The sequence below is a fragment of the Dermacentor variabilis genome, chromosome 1 (assembly GCF_050947875.1).
Source record: "Dermacentor variabilis isolate Ectoservices chromosome 1, ASM5094787v1, whole genome shotgun sequence".
Classification (NCBI taxonomy): Eukaryota; Metazoa; Arthropoda; class Arachnida; order Ixodida; family Ixodidae; genus Dermacentor; species Dermacentor variabilis.
The window spans coordinates 25,525,869-25,539,289 of NC_134568.1; the positions used below are offsets into that span (position 1 = coordinate 25,525,869).

Consider the following 13,421-nt stretch of genomic DNA (forward strand, 5'->3'; position numbering starts at 1 on the left):
TGCATGTCTGTGCCTGTGGTTCTTGCTTTCCCCATATATGTTTGTTATCCACTGCTCCCAAAGTGTTCTGAAGCATGAAAAATGTGCTGTACCAGTGTTTGCTGCTGCAATATGTGCTGCTTGAATAATTATTCTAGCATGTAGCTAGCTTGTCGCATGTCTTCTAGTTCACAACGCTAATTATACAACTTGGGGCAGATTAGACGGAAGATCTGGAGCACGGTATTTACTGCAGTGGACAGAGCACTGCAAGGATGTCTACCAATTTCCAGTAAGTCCAGATTATCTGCTGGATACTGAAGACTACAGCCATTAAACAAGTACACTCAGCTATGTTATGTTCCACTCAAACGTACAGTAGTGAGCAAAAAGATATGATATTGTGGTTTTCTGTGAAAAGTTCATTACTTACGTTTCTAAGCTATTGTTTGCTGTTTTTCGTCATGATAATGTAAATCAAGGTGTGCACTGTTGCAGTTAAAGGGAGAGAGATGGATAACATTGTTTGTTGACTCTGTCTTAAAGCTACACTTTCCATTTTATTCATGAAATTAATGAAGTGCAAAGAGAAGTCAATATGGCTAGGTAGCCATCTCTGTTCATAATATGCTCTGCTTCTTTCTTCCCAACCTTTTCCCCTTTTCTTCTACATTAAACTTTCCTCACTTTAACTTGCACCTCTCCGGGCGTGATAATAAAGGACGTTACTGACAGCTGGAACGTCTAATTGTCCATTGTCCATATACCCAACAGTCTTGAGTACACCTTCCTGCACACAGCTCTTCATGAACTGGAACGGACCTAGAATTTTTTATGTCGGTTTCTGGTAGCCCTTTCTGGACAACACAAAGTCGTTTAACTTGATATAAGGTATATGTTCACGATGTTGTTAGTCGAACTGACGTTTCATTGCTTCGTGATATCTGCTGCGCTTTTCAATGATTTTACGTCGTTCTGTTAGCATAAGTTTGTCTGCAATGCCAAGCTCCTGGTCGGTGGACAGCTTTGGCACTTCATAATAGGTGGCGATATGTGGGCTACATCCAAGGCTTATGGTATGTGTCCGTTATGGTGTGCAACAGTTGCGTCTAGATGGCACTTCCATCCTCCTTGCAAATTTGGATACATTGACACGAATTGCTTTCACAATGCTGATGTGTGGAATTGCGCTTTTGTTTACCACTGTTATCGACGCACCACTATCTACTAAAGCCTTGACATCCTGCCCCATTTGCTTGCATTGAAATGTACACAAGCTTGGCACGGTCACTAAGGAATATAGTCTCGTGAAATGAGAGTGTGACCTCCTGATGTCAATTTGGCCATGCTTTTACACTGCGGTCTGTTATCTTCCTTACCTAGATGAAGTGCTGCCACCATTAGAAACACACTTGTGTTGTGGAGTGCAGAAATCTCATATTATTGAGCAAGTCATCCGTAGTGTGCAGCATTCGTAGTTGAGACAATGGGCTGCATGCTCTGTGGCACTCCTAGTACAGAGAGAGGTATGAGCGATGAGTTCGATAATGGAGAGTCCGCAACGTGTAGCAGCCTCCTCTTCCTAAAGGAGTAGTCTACCAAAGGGCTGGATTTATACTTGAAGGCTATAGTGCTGTCTGAGCTTTGTAGCTTATTCTTGAAAAATGACGCCAAAAAGCACTCTCTCCGTTCAGCCCACGGCCAGTTCGCTTTTCCTGTGATTCTCAAGTTATGCCAGGTCATTGCTATGCCTCGTTGGTAAAAGTGCATATTCATAACCTTGTCAAAGTCTTGCCGCCAGCTATTTTGGACAAATGCATGCATTGTAGAAACTGAGCCAGGCTTTAGTGTTTGCAGAGTTATGCTGCAGTCCGAAGATCAAGCACAGGGGGGCAAAATAATGAGCATGGTGGACGAAACTGAACAAGTTATACAAAATCATATGCCAAGCATTACCATTCAGACAAGCATAGACTAGAATACATGATTGAAAATATGTTGGGGAAAAAAATGGTACAACTCTGTAAAACCACTTTTATGTGCGCAAACAAAAAGCAATCACAAGTAAGTTCATGAGTTGTCAAAATATAGACAAGAGTATGGCGTTGTCAATAATGAAGTTTGCCCGAAATTATACATGTGATTTTCGAAATCGGGAAGGCCATGTTCTGAAAAAACATTTGGAGGCAGTGCGTTCCGTTTGCTGGTGGTTTGCGGAAAGAAAACGAGTATTTAAAGAGGTTGGTACGTGCGAAGTGTGGTGTCAAGTTGTGATTGCGACTATGTCTAGTCTGCGGGAAAAAGTGGGAGAAAGGTATTTACCAGGATTGATATTAAATTGCCGAATGTGGAGCAAGAAAAGAAACTTTGCGCTCTTCCAAAAGTGGGATGTCATTACTAGCCATCAGTAATGAAGGCGAATGAAGTTTGTGATGGGCGTTATAGATGAATCCTACTGCTCTCCTTTGAACTATTTCAAGTTTATAAATATCCTTCTTAAAATACGAGTCCCAGGCCATGCATGCATACTCTAGACGGGGTCGAATAAAAGTATTACATGCAAGAAGTTTGATCTGGGATGGCGTGTTCTTTAGTTTGTGTCTTAGGAATCCGAATTATCTAGAAGCAGATGAAACATCAGTGTGGCTACCCATGATAGTCGATTTGTAATCTTGACTCCCAAGTATTTAAAATTGTTGACTTCGATCAAGGGATTATTTTTAATATATTCCTAGATGTGAATGGACTAATTTTATACGAGATTCACATAAGGACAGATTTGCTAATGTTTAATTCCATCAGCCACGTGTTGCACCAATCGGAGAAAATTTAGGTTGTTCTGCCAACACTCTTGGTCCTTTCCATTTTTAATTGGCTTGTAAAGAATGCAGTCATCGGTAAAAAGTTTTGAGTTTACGGCGAAGATGTCTACTGATGAAACGATACCATTGATGAAGATAAGAAACAAGGCAGGGCCAAGGACACTACCCTGGGGAACTCCCGAGGTTACAGACAGAACTTCGCAGCTGCAACCTTTCACCTGGACAAACTGTTTCCGGTTGGTATAGTGGGAACGGATCCAATTGATTAGATTTATGGGTAGACCAGTGCTAGAAAGCTTCATAAGTAGTTTACCATGACAGAGACAGCCGAAGGCTTTTCTAAAGTCTAAGAAGATAGCATCTATTTGACCGCCCTTATCATGTGTTATTGCAAAATCATGAATAGTGACGAGTTAGGTGATAGTCGACAGGCCTTTCCTAAAACCATGCTGGAAGAGAGTCAAAATATTGTTTTCTGCTAGAAAAGACGACACAAGACAAGATCATGAAATGTCATCGACATCTGGTCTTATTGTTTCTAACGATGGTCTCTGAGAATACTGGAGGACGGTTTTCGTCACAATCTCTAGTATTTGTTGTTGGTGCTTACTGTTTTTCCTCTCAAAATCCATTACATATTGTAAAATCTCTTTCACACTCTCAGATTTTCTGCCTTGTTCACTTATACCAGTCGTCTCGGATTTTGTTAGATTACCAATTGCAAAAGGTAATGTTTGTGAGAATTCTGAACAAAAGATCGGTGCTCGCCCATAACAGTGAATCGTCCTCTGCGGGAGCATCTTGCATGCACATGTACACGGTCCTCAACAAAATGAGGCTAATGCAGTGCAAAACACAGGATCCTGTTGTCTGCGCCAAATTTGCAATAAAACTGAGATAAGGCAGTATGGCAAGGTAGCCATCTTTTTTTTTTAATATCCTCTGCTTCTTCCTTCCCAACCTTTTATCTTCTACCTTATAATGGTGTTCACTGTTGCCTACATTGGCAAGTTTTGTGCGAGTAAATGTATCGCAAATTTTTTCTTTTCCTTCCTTTGATCTCTTTTGATATATTAAATCTGGAGTAGCAAGGTAGACCTTTCACTCGGCTGTCCTCTCTAATTCTCGGTGAAATTTGCATGTTTTATCTTGTACTGGTTGATACATACAGTTTTCTTGATGCATTCTTGGAATACACAAGTTGTGTGCATGATGGGTGGGCTATGTGGTGTGAATACTATAACATAGGAGTGAGTGTTCAAGAGGCTATTGCCCTAGGCTAATGCTCTGGCATAACAGAAGGCTAACTTTCTGAGCAGTTTAGCACGCAATACCGAAAATGCTATATATATCTTTTCGTTCACTACTGTATATGATGGGGCTAAAGACATGTTTGTCTGATTAGTGTTCAAAGCATGTGCCATAGCAATGACTGATATGGGGCTCTTGCTTGTTTGTTTTGCTTACATTAATTACACTGGGCAGAAATATTAGTAGATGCTAGAACCTACTAGAGCCTGCTAGAGCCTTGCTTACTCATTTTCAAGTGCCTAAATTATGCTTGTAGAAATAGTGTTTTAACATTGGGGCTCCATGGCAGACATTGAAATTTACTTTGAAAGCGTCTGACATCATTTATGCCATGCCTAAAAGAATGTTTATACATAGAGGGTGAGGAAGCAGAGGTTTCTCACTCAAATTTTACTGCAGTGTGATATATTACAAGTGCTATACGAGATTGAAAGAAGTTCTATGCCATGGCTTTCCCCTCATTTCATTTTCTGCACTGCTATACGCCCATCCTACTTAGGTACCACATCACCCAGTGACTTGAGTGTTGTCTGCCTCCAGTCAGTTTGAACATGTATTGCCATGTCTCATGCTGCGCTGGATACATTCCAGTGTATTCTTTCTTGTTATTGTGGCAACGATGGTCTTGAGGTGAAAGCGCGGTATTCATGCCTTGAATTTACAGTGTGCACGACCTACAGTGCACACCTTGCATGTATAAATGTCAAGAGACCTGTCTAGAATGCATAAGCCATGTACACCGGACTGTGCTGGCAACATCTAGTGATAACATGGCGTGCAAAACCGGCTAAATGTGAACATGTGTGGTTACATTTATGAGATGCCTTGTCTTTTCTTGCACTGCAAATCACTTCACGCTGTGACATTTTTTGTGGCTATCAGGAGCGCTGCCTGTGGTGCCGTGCCGCAAAACAAAAGTGGAGATATACGTTAAGGGATAGGAAAAGAGCACATTGGGTGAGGGAACAAACGCGAGTTAATGACATCTTAGTTGAAATCAAGAAATGAGCATGGGGGGACACGTAATGAGGAGGGAAGATAACCGATGGTCATTAAGTGTTACGGACTGGATTCCAAGGGAAGGGAAGCGTAGCAGGGGATGGCAGAAAGTTAGGTGGGCGGATGAGATTAAGAAGTTTGCAGGGACAACATGGCCACAATTAGTGCATGACTGGGGTAGTTGGAGAATATGGGAGAGGACTTTGCCCTGCAGTGGGCGTAACCAGGCTGCTGCTGCTGCTGATGATGATACCAATCTGGCATGTACTGTGAATGGTTCTTCCACATGTGGTACGAAACCAATTATGGTTGCATCATCGTTCTGCCAACTGCTGCATGAAAATCAAAACCAATAATGGTGCTAAACCCACTGCTCACGCTTTACACATATTCATGAAGATTGGTTCATGATGCATTGACAATGAAATGAGCTATAAATGAATCTATCAGTCACCAACAGTGACAAACTGCGAAGCCATGTGCAAGAATACGAGCCTCGGTGCATGTGATAGACTTGCAGCATTTGGCTGAACGATGATGCACCCATGAGTGAGTTGTGAACCGTATGCACACAAAATGTTCATAGCACTCTCCAGATTGTGATACCCAGATTGTGATTGGGATTATGATATCTCTGCTCTAGTTTCACAGTGCGGTACAGCAGACAGTTCTCCTGATGGCCAAAGCAGATGCCAGAACATGAGGCAACCAGCTGTGCGAGAGAAAACAGGGCATCTCGTAGCTGCAGCCGCACATGATTCACATTCAGCCAGTTTTGCACCAGATGTTAATGCCACAAGTTGCCAGCACTGTCTGGCACACATGGCTCGCATATTCTAGACAAGTCTCTTGACCTGTACTGTTGAGAGGAAGTCTAGAGACTACAGGAGAGGTTGCTAAGCTCCATTGCTGCGTTAAAAGCAGTGTGCCTATGTTTGAGATCAGTACTGTGCATGACCCACCCTTTGTTGTATGCCTGCATGGTCATTTGCTCAGTTTTACCATGCACTCAAGAGAATGATGAAGCGAGTATGAGGGGCTGCTTTAACGATTGCTGTGATCACGTGCCTCGTGCCTATCGAAGAACAGTAAAACCTTCAGTTTTCATAATGATAATGCTTTTTTTGTTTTCTGTGTAAATCATCTGCTTTGTTATCTATTTTCTTCGCTGTCTGCTCTCCTTAGCAGCTCCGTTTTGTGTTGTTTAACACGTGTTTTCGGGTGCAGGATATTTGGAATGAATGGCAAAAGTTGTTAAGTAAGATTATCATTAAATACCCTATTAGTGAGCCATGGGCCAGATTGCTGTTTGTGCTCATCAAGTGAGGTCATGTTGATACGAAGACAAAAGAAACATAAAATTATTGTTTTGAATGCTGGCGAACGTCTAGCAAAAGTGCATAGACAGTAGTGCATGCTTCGGGAGCTTTGCCAATGACTGCATTCTCACTTTCAACGTGACACCTTATGCACCCTCCATCGTTCCTGTACATGCACGATTGAGCCAATCCACGAGCATGATGACAGGGGAGAAAGGATGCATGCGTGCAGTGTGCAGCTCTGAAGAGAGCACAGTACTACAGTTTGGCTGCTACTTCTGTGGTCTTTAGACTTTGGCTCTCGGCAGCACCTGCTGCATAGCGAAGACTCTGCTGGCTTTATTGGCACCCTTGAGACAGTGCTAGAATAAGGATCTGACAAAACAAAAGGCAGTGGGGTGCACGAGGACCTGGTGCATGCATCTCTTGCTCCATCAGATGACATTGTTGTACTCTACTCTTTCCTGAAGGGCTGAGCGAGTGAGGTAGTCTTCTCTCAGCTCATATGTGGCTAAATAATTGTTGGCCTTTGCCGAATTCTTTCACATCCCTCTGCTTGCTCCATGTTGCCTAGCAGTCGTTTCACAGAGCCCAGCATTTGTGAATCTTTACTCAACTGCCTTGCTTGTATGCGCATATTTGTGTGCACAAATGCATCCGTGCACACAAGCTGCTGCAGGTGGTCATAATTCCCAGCCATAAAGGGCGCTTGCATCTTGTACGCTGTGCACCTTGCATCCATTGAAAGCCAGACTTTTGATAAGGACTGAAGATGTCTGCTGAAAGCAGCTGGTGTCAGGGAAAGTGCACAGCCATGTGTTCTGAGTAGGATAAGCTAGGCCCGTATTTGACATGATTTACCTTTGAAAGTGCTGCAATCCCTGACATGCCAACCCTTTGTCACTTGGTTTTTTTATTTTTAAAGTGTTGTGGGCTTCCCTTTTTTCGTAAAGAAAAAAGGACCATGCAAGGCCTAGGTTGGTTTAAATGCTGTTATCTGTCGTTTATGGATAATCTACACAGCATTTGCATTAATGCCAATTGGTTAAGTAATGTAATTAAATGTTAGCTAATTAAGCTTAGTTTAATTATTGTTGCAATATGAAAAACTTACTCATGGCTAACATGAACAATGCCTATCAACGTACAGTGGTTACCATTTGCATAGAGCACTCTGTCATTTTTTGTTTTTGGAATTTTTGGCGACGTTTAGTTGGAGTTGAAAAAAATCTTGACTGCTAAGGCTGTTTCGGTCCAAGCACTCTAGTATTTCATTCTCTCCTCATGCGACTGGTAGAGACGATTGCCACCTCACGTTTATCTCGCTTAGCCATAGCATTTGTTTTTAATTCTCAACATGCACCCTGTAGAGAAGACATGATAGTGCAAACTAGGATGTTCACTTAGAGAAGCATAGCGAGCTGCTCACTTTGCAAGCAGAATTATTTCCTTTGATGGCACGCTGGCAATGATAATTCTATTGTCTGGTCAGTAGAGTAGTTGCGGGATCGAATCCCGGCCACGGCGGCCCGTGTACTTAGGTGTAGGTGCACGTTAAAGAACCCCAGGTGGTCAAAATTTCCGGAGTCCTTCACTACAGCATGCCTCGTAATCGGAAAGTGGTTTTGGCATGCAAAACCCCATAATTAAATTTTTAACTACTTTTACGGGCGAGAAGCCGAAGGTCGATTCCTCACGTGACCAACGGCACAGAATTCGGTTTATTAGCCAATGACTTATGATTAATGGTGTTTGGCAAGGCTGTGAGGTTGTCATATCTTTGCTTTAACCTGGCTGATCCAACACAGTGGTTCAGCAGCTGGGGAATTCGGCTACAGAACAGAAGGTCATGTGTTGGATTTCTGGCCACGGTGACTGCATTGCTAAGAGCAGAGTGCAAAAATGCTTGTGTATTGTGCCTTGGGTAAACATAATTAACCCCAGTTTAGTTCTAATCTAGAGCTCCCCTACAGCAGCGTCCCCTACAGCCCACTGTACGTGCAACCTTGGGGAATGAAACCCTACAATTTTAACCTGATTGATGTTGCCTGTAGGCATTTCATGCCTGATATAAGAGTAGGATATTTTCTTCCTTGTGTATGGCCAAATCATTGTGCTGGAAAGAAACTGTTGCAGTGCTTTGCGAGTGTTATTGTGTTGCAAGAAAAACGCAGCTTCTTTGTGTTTTCTGCCAACTCTCCCCTTAGCCATATTATGTTAAACATATGTTGTCTGTTTATTGCCAGGCCCACGCTAAAATGCTAGCACAGTAGTTCACCAGTCCCATGCCAGTTCATCAAAAATGCAAAGCTTTACATAGTTAAGGTTTTTAGCGTAGCACCTAGCTTCAGTCTTGCCATAGTGGATGGAAGCCTTGTAGTGCCAGTCTTGCCTCTTGAATCATGTTTGTTTGGGCGTAATTCATCTATGAACTATGGCCCGTATGAGGCTGTTTATTTCCTGGAAGTAGGCCTGCTATAATTCAGAATTAACTACATGCCCAGTAACAAGTTAGATAACTTCATCATCATCATCATCATAATCATCATCATCATAATCATCAGCATCATCATCACCACCACCACCACCACCATCATCATCATCATCAACTTCATCATCAGTAATGCACATCCGTAACTACATATTTCTACTTTGTTTCAGCTTATAAGACCAGTGCCTGTGAACGAGGTAAGAAGTGTTTCTTTAGTGCACAATAAACAGTCGCAGGCACTTGCCTACACAATGGATGTTTTTGGAAGCTAATGGCAAACCAACATTTAAGGTGGATATACAATAGACCAAAATGTGATAAAATCCATACTTTGAGCTTGAAGTGGCTAAGCACCACTGAATTACGGTATGAGCAGCCAGTCTCTGGTACGCTTTTGCTCAACGTGGTTTGGTGCCATTCAGTAATTTCATGGTTGATCGGTGGAGTGAACCGGGATTCGGTCTGTCGTGTAAACTCGTTTTTCATTTTGGCTAGACGCTGTGTGAACAAACTGCTACAGGAATAACAGTGAGATCTACAGATTCTGCTGACTGATCAGATAGTGGCTGATGCAGTTACGATTTGTGGTCGGTGTGTGGTGATGCATGCTGGGTGATTCTGGTGATTTGAGTCACTTCATTAAAGTGACACTAGAGCTGCATTATTGACTAGCTTGAGTGATGGAGGGTTGTCCTGAAAATTTGTATGTTTGTGTTGCGCCAAAATATGACTTGCTTGCTGCAAAAAATCATAATTGAGGAGTACCGTATCTGGTAGCAACACACAGGGAGGGTGCCACGCTAGCGCAAATTCTTATAGGGATGTTAAGAGGCAGCATCAATTGAGTTCTTTTGTAGGAGAATTTGGTAAAATTGGACAAACTGCATTTTTCTCTCATGTTCAAGGGCAATACATTATCACCATCAGTGGCTCTAATGGGTAAGCATGCAAATTGATGCCTTAAGGAGCTGGTTTCATAGCTTATCATTTCTGAAAGCCCTGTTCCCAATGAAAACAATGCTTTGGACATTTTGGTGCACTAATCTGTCGTCTTAGCTTGATTTAAGTTTGCTTTTAGAGCTCTTTTGAATTATAATGGAGTGTATAATGGACAAGTGAGGCCAATGGCACATTGCTGGCAATCCCTTCCAGTAGGTGAGAGTATCTTTTTTTTTGTAACAGACCTAGCTGCAGATTAGTAGTAGAAGAGTGTGCAGTGCTAACAAAAAATTAAGCTCAAATAGCAGTGAACATATTTTACATGTAAATACATGTAATTGTGACATTTTATCACACTGTAGCCAGTTTCTATGCATGGAGTAGTTCCAAGTGTACATTTTGGAGTGTGAACTAAGCTGCTTTTACAGATATAGATGAAACTGCAAACAAAACAATGCATCGAAGTAGTTTCGGAATTGTTCTCATTTTGTTTTTTGAGCACTCTACATGCTTGAGATTTTGAGTAAAAATTGAATATTACTCATCCTATTTGTATTTGACTCGCTAGTTGAAGTGTGAGCTGTTGACGAATTTTGACGATACTTATCTGGCCGCAAGCTACTCATTGTCACTGACTACCATGCCCTCTGCTTTCTCTCAACTCATGAAGAGTTAACAGGCTACATGGTAGCTGGGCTTAATAACTTCAGGAATATTTGCTTGTCCTCTACAAGTATGACTGCTTGCCAGACTTGCACAGGTATTCTGGCTGTCTTTTTCATCACCCGATGGTTCTCTCCTCTGACCTCGCTGTCAGTACTCATGGGCCGTATAACGTAAAACTATTCCAATATGTTTTTATTCCAATCTCCTGACGTCAAATTTGCGTAACCGCCGACGCAAGTATCGGGCGGTCACCCGCAGGGTTGTCTCAACAAACCAATCAAATGCTCCTCTCTTTCATAGGAGGCCACTTTTTTTCGCTTGAAAAATGAATAAAATTGCCTGCGCTGAGCGGCTTGTCTTATCTAATTGGTTCACAAGAGGTGAGGACCACGCTCAAGTGGAGAGGGATTCGATGGGGCCGAGCCACTGCACTGAATATCGATAACCGGATGAAGAGGGTGGGGCCGGCGTCTGCGATTGGTCCGCTTTCTCTTACTTAGCTTGCGGTGGCTTGTTGACAACCGCGGCGGCATGCAACGGAAGCTTAAGAATGACGCTAAAAAGGATCCTCAGCAGAGAAGAGTTGGCAGAACGAGGTCGCAAAGGTACCGAAAATTCTCGAAAACGTTACACGGCCACGCAAAAAGTTTTATTACACGCAAATGAACCCATGCTCGGGAGAGGCAGGGGCGAGTAGCCAGTGCCGAAGCGATCGGTGGCAGCCATGTTTTATTCCTTTCGGAACGGGGCAGCCTGTGGCTATTCAGAAGAAAATTCAGTTTTGTTCGGCATATTAATGCATCTTTAATGCGTATACGTCACTTTGACGCGGTGAGTTTTCACGGTATTGTGATGTTGCGTGAGAGGCAGGTGAAGTGGGTGCAGCCCAAAAACTTTTGACCAATAGCTGAGGGCTAATGGCAAACCGGCGTCGAATCAGAAATAACTATTTTTCTTTTGTTTGGTCCAACCCTGCATAATCAGTGTGTAACATCATATCAGATGGGGAGCTATCGCGGTTTTCGTGACGTGGTGTGACAGACAGGTGAAATTGGGGTGGTCCAAAAAAGTTTCTGACCAATCGCGGTGGGCTGATAGCAGAATTGGAATAGAAAAGTTTGGAATAGTTTTACATTATAGCGCCCCATGTCTATGTACAGACTATTACCGACACCTCTACTAAACATTGCAATGACTAGCTGTGGTTTGGTGCTGGGATTTCAGGATCCAGGAATATTCATTTGTTGTCCTCCACTAGTCTTGGTTTGCGCTGGGATGCCGACTGTCTTTCATGGCAGAAAGTGCTAAACTACTGCTTTCAACGGTGATGGCCTCAGTCAGAGACTGATTCTTTTGGGGACACTGTAGATGAGACTGCCGAATTACTCCAATACTTCATGTATTAGACACCACAGCTTCTCAGCTTCTCCTTTGACAACTTGTTCGAGTCAGTTTGCAGGAAGAGACACGTCATGTCCTCGATGTTCTTTGCAACGCTCTCGTTCTGCCTCTTTACAATTAGATTATATCTTTTTATAACTTGTGTAAGTCTCGGGAATCTGTTGTTCGAACACTTGACATTATGTCAGGAGACCTTTGCAGTTTTTGTGCCAAGTACATGCACTGTCTTCCAGGCTGAATTAAACCAGTTTGGCTGTGTCACTGTACTTATTGTGTACGTGTCAATGTGTTCCAAATAAGCAAGCCAATCTTCCGTATCCTCAAATGTGTCACTGTGGAAGGCCTTCAGTACATGCAGATTGTGTTGTAGTCTACAAATCTTTGCTGTCTCTTCCACACTGGTTGGAATGGTTTGTAGCTGTTGCTTTTTATGGAAGCAGTTTGGGAGCTAGCTCCTGGATTCTTCTGCTGGCATGAACAGGTATAACCACCGGTGCAGGGCTAGAGGTCCTGTTACTGGGAAGGTTTATGGCATAAGTTTTTATGGCATAAGTGGCATAACCTTAGCCTGTTTTGTCATGTACCACAGCAAGACAATGGCTTTAATTAACATTTAAAGGAACGCAGGCAATGAAAACCCATTCTGCGGCTGGCATGTGGCCTACTTTTGCCTCATCTTTTGAAAATTCACCTACAAGACCACGCGGAGTCTACAGATAATGGAGCCATGATAAGCACAGGGGAAATTAACTTTTCTAAAAATTGACATAATTTATTGTAAGTGAAAGTTATTTGCTATAGGGTTCATATTCTTACTAAATGGAAAGGGTAATGAAAGTGGAAGACAACTTGCCACCAATGGGAGCTGAATCCGCAACCTTCGCATGACATGTGCGATTGAGCTACGATGGCGGCTGTACCCTGTTCCACTTTCTTCGGTATTTGTGAACATGTATACTCAGCCTAACGCTCGGGGTATTAACCTGTGCTACTCACAGCCAGAGTTGCTTTTTCTTCCATTTTCATTTTCCTGTTGCTTTACGTAAAGTGTGAAGTGTATCACAAATTTAACTCTCATATTTTAAAAACAGTTACTTTCACCTATGCTTTCTTTGGCTTGATGTGGTTGTTAGTAAAGTTTGTGCCTCATGGTTCCCCTGATTGTTCATGCTCAAAAGCCCTGCATTGTCATTGAATGACTGCAGCTTGCCCCGATGGATTGGCTTTTTGTGCCAGGTTCTCCATAAGTATAGTTGTGTCAGAAGCACGAAGGCACCCACCTACGAAAGAGCAGGACTCCTGGCTGGGCTGTCCGTTATGCTCGCCTTTTTCAAGCGCTTCCTTGGTGCTTGGCTAGCTTAGCCAAAGGTCCACTCGGCGATGTGCACTTGACTGCATTTGCATCATGATCGCACCTCATGCACAGCTGTGCACGTTATGCAAGTTCATAGCCTGCCCAACCTTCTGAACGCATGAGCATGCTGCTATGTTCAC

General features: G+C 42.8%; 1 protein-coding gene across 1 annotated transcript in view; it reads left to right on the forward strand.

The window, feature by feature from the left end:
- LOC142575914 (uncharacterized) overlaps nucleotides 1-13,421 on the forward strand; it is a 134,282-nt gene that overhangs the window by 30,558 nt on the left and 90,303 nt on the right. The window contains exon 7 of the mRNA XM_075685714.1: nucleotides 9,092-9,118. Within this exon, the coding sequence (XP_075541829.1) occupies nucleotides 9,092-9,118 (27 nt within the window). The remainder of the gene's footprint in view (nucleotides 1-9,091; nucleotides 9,119-13,421) is intronic.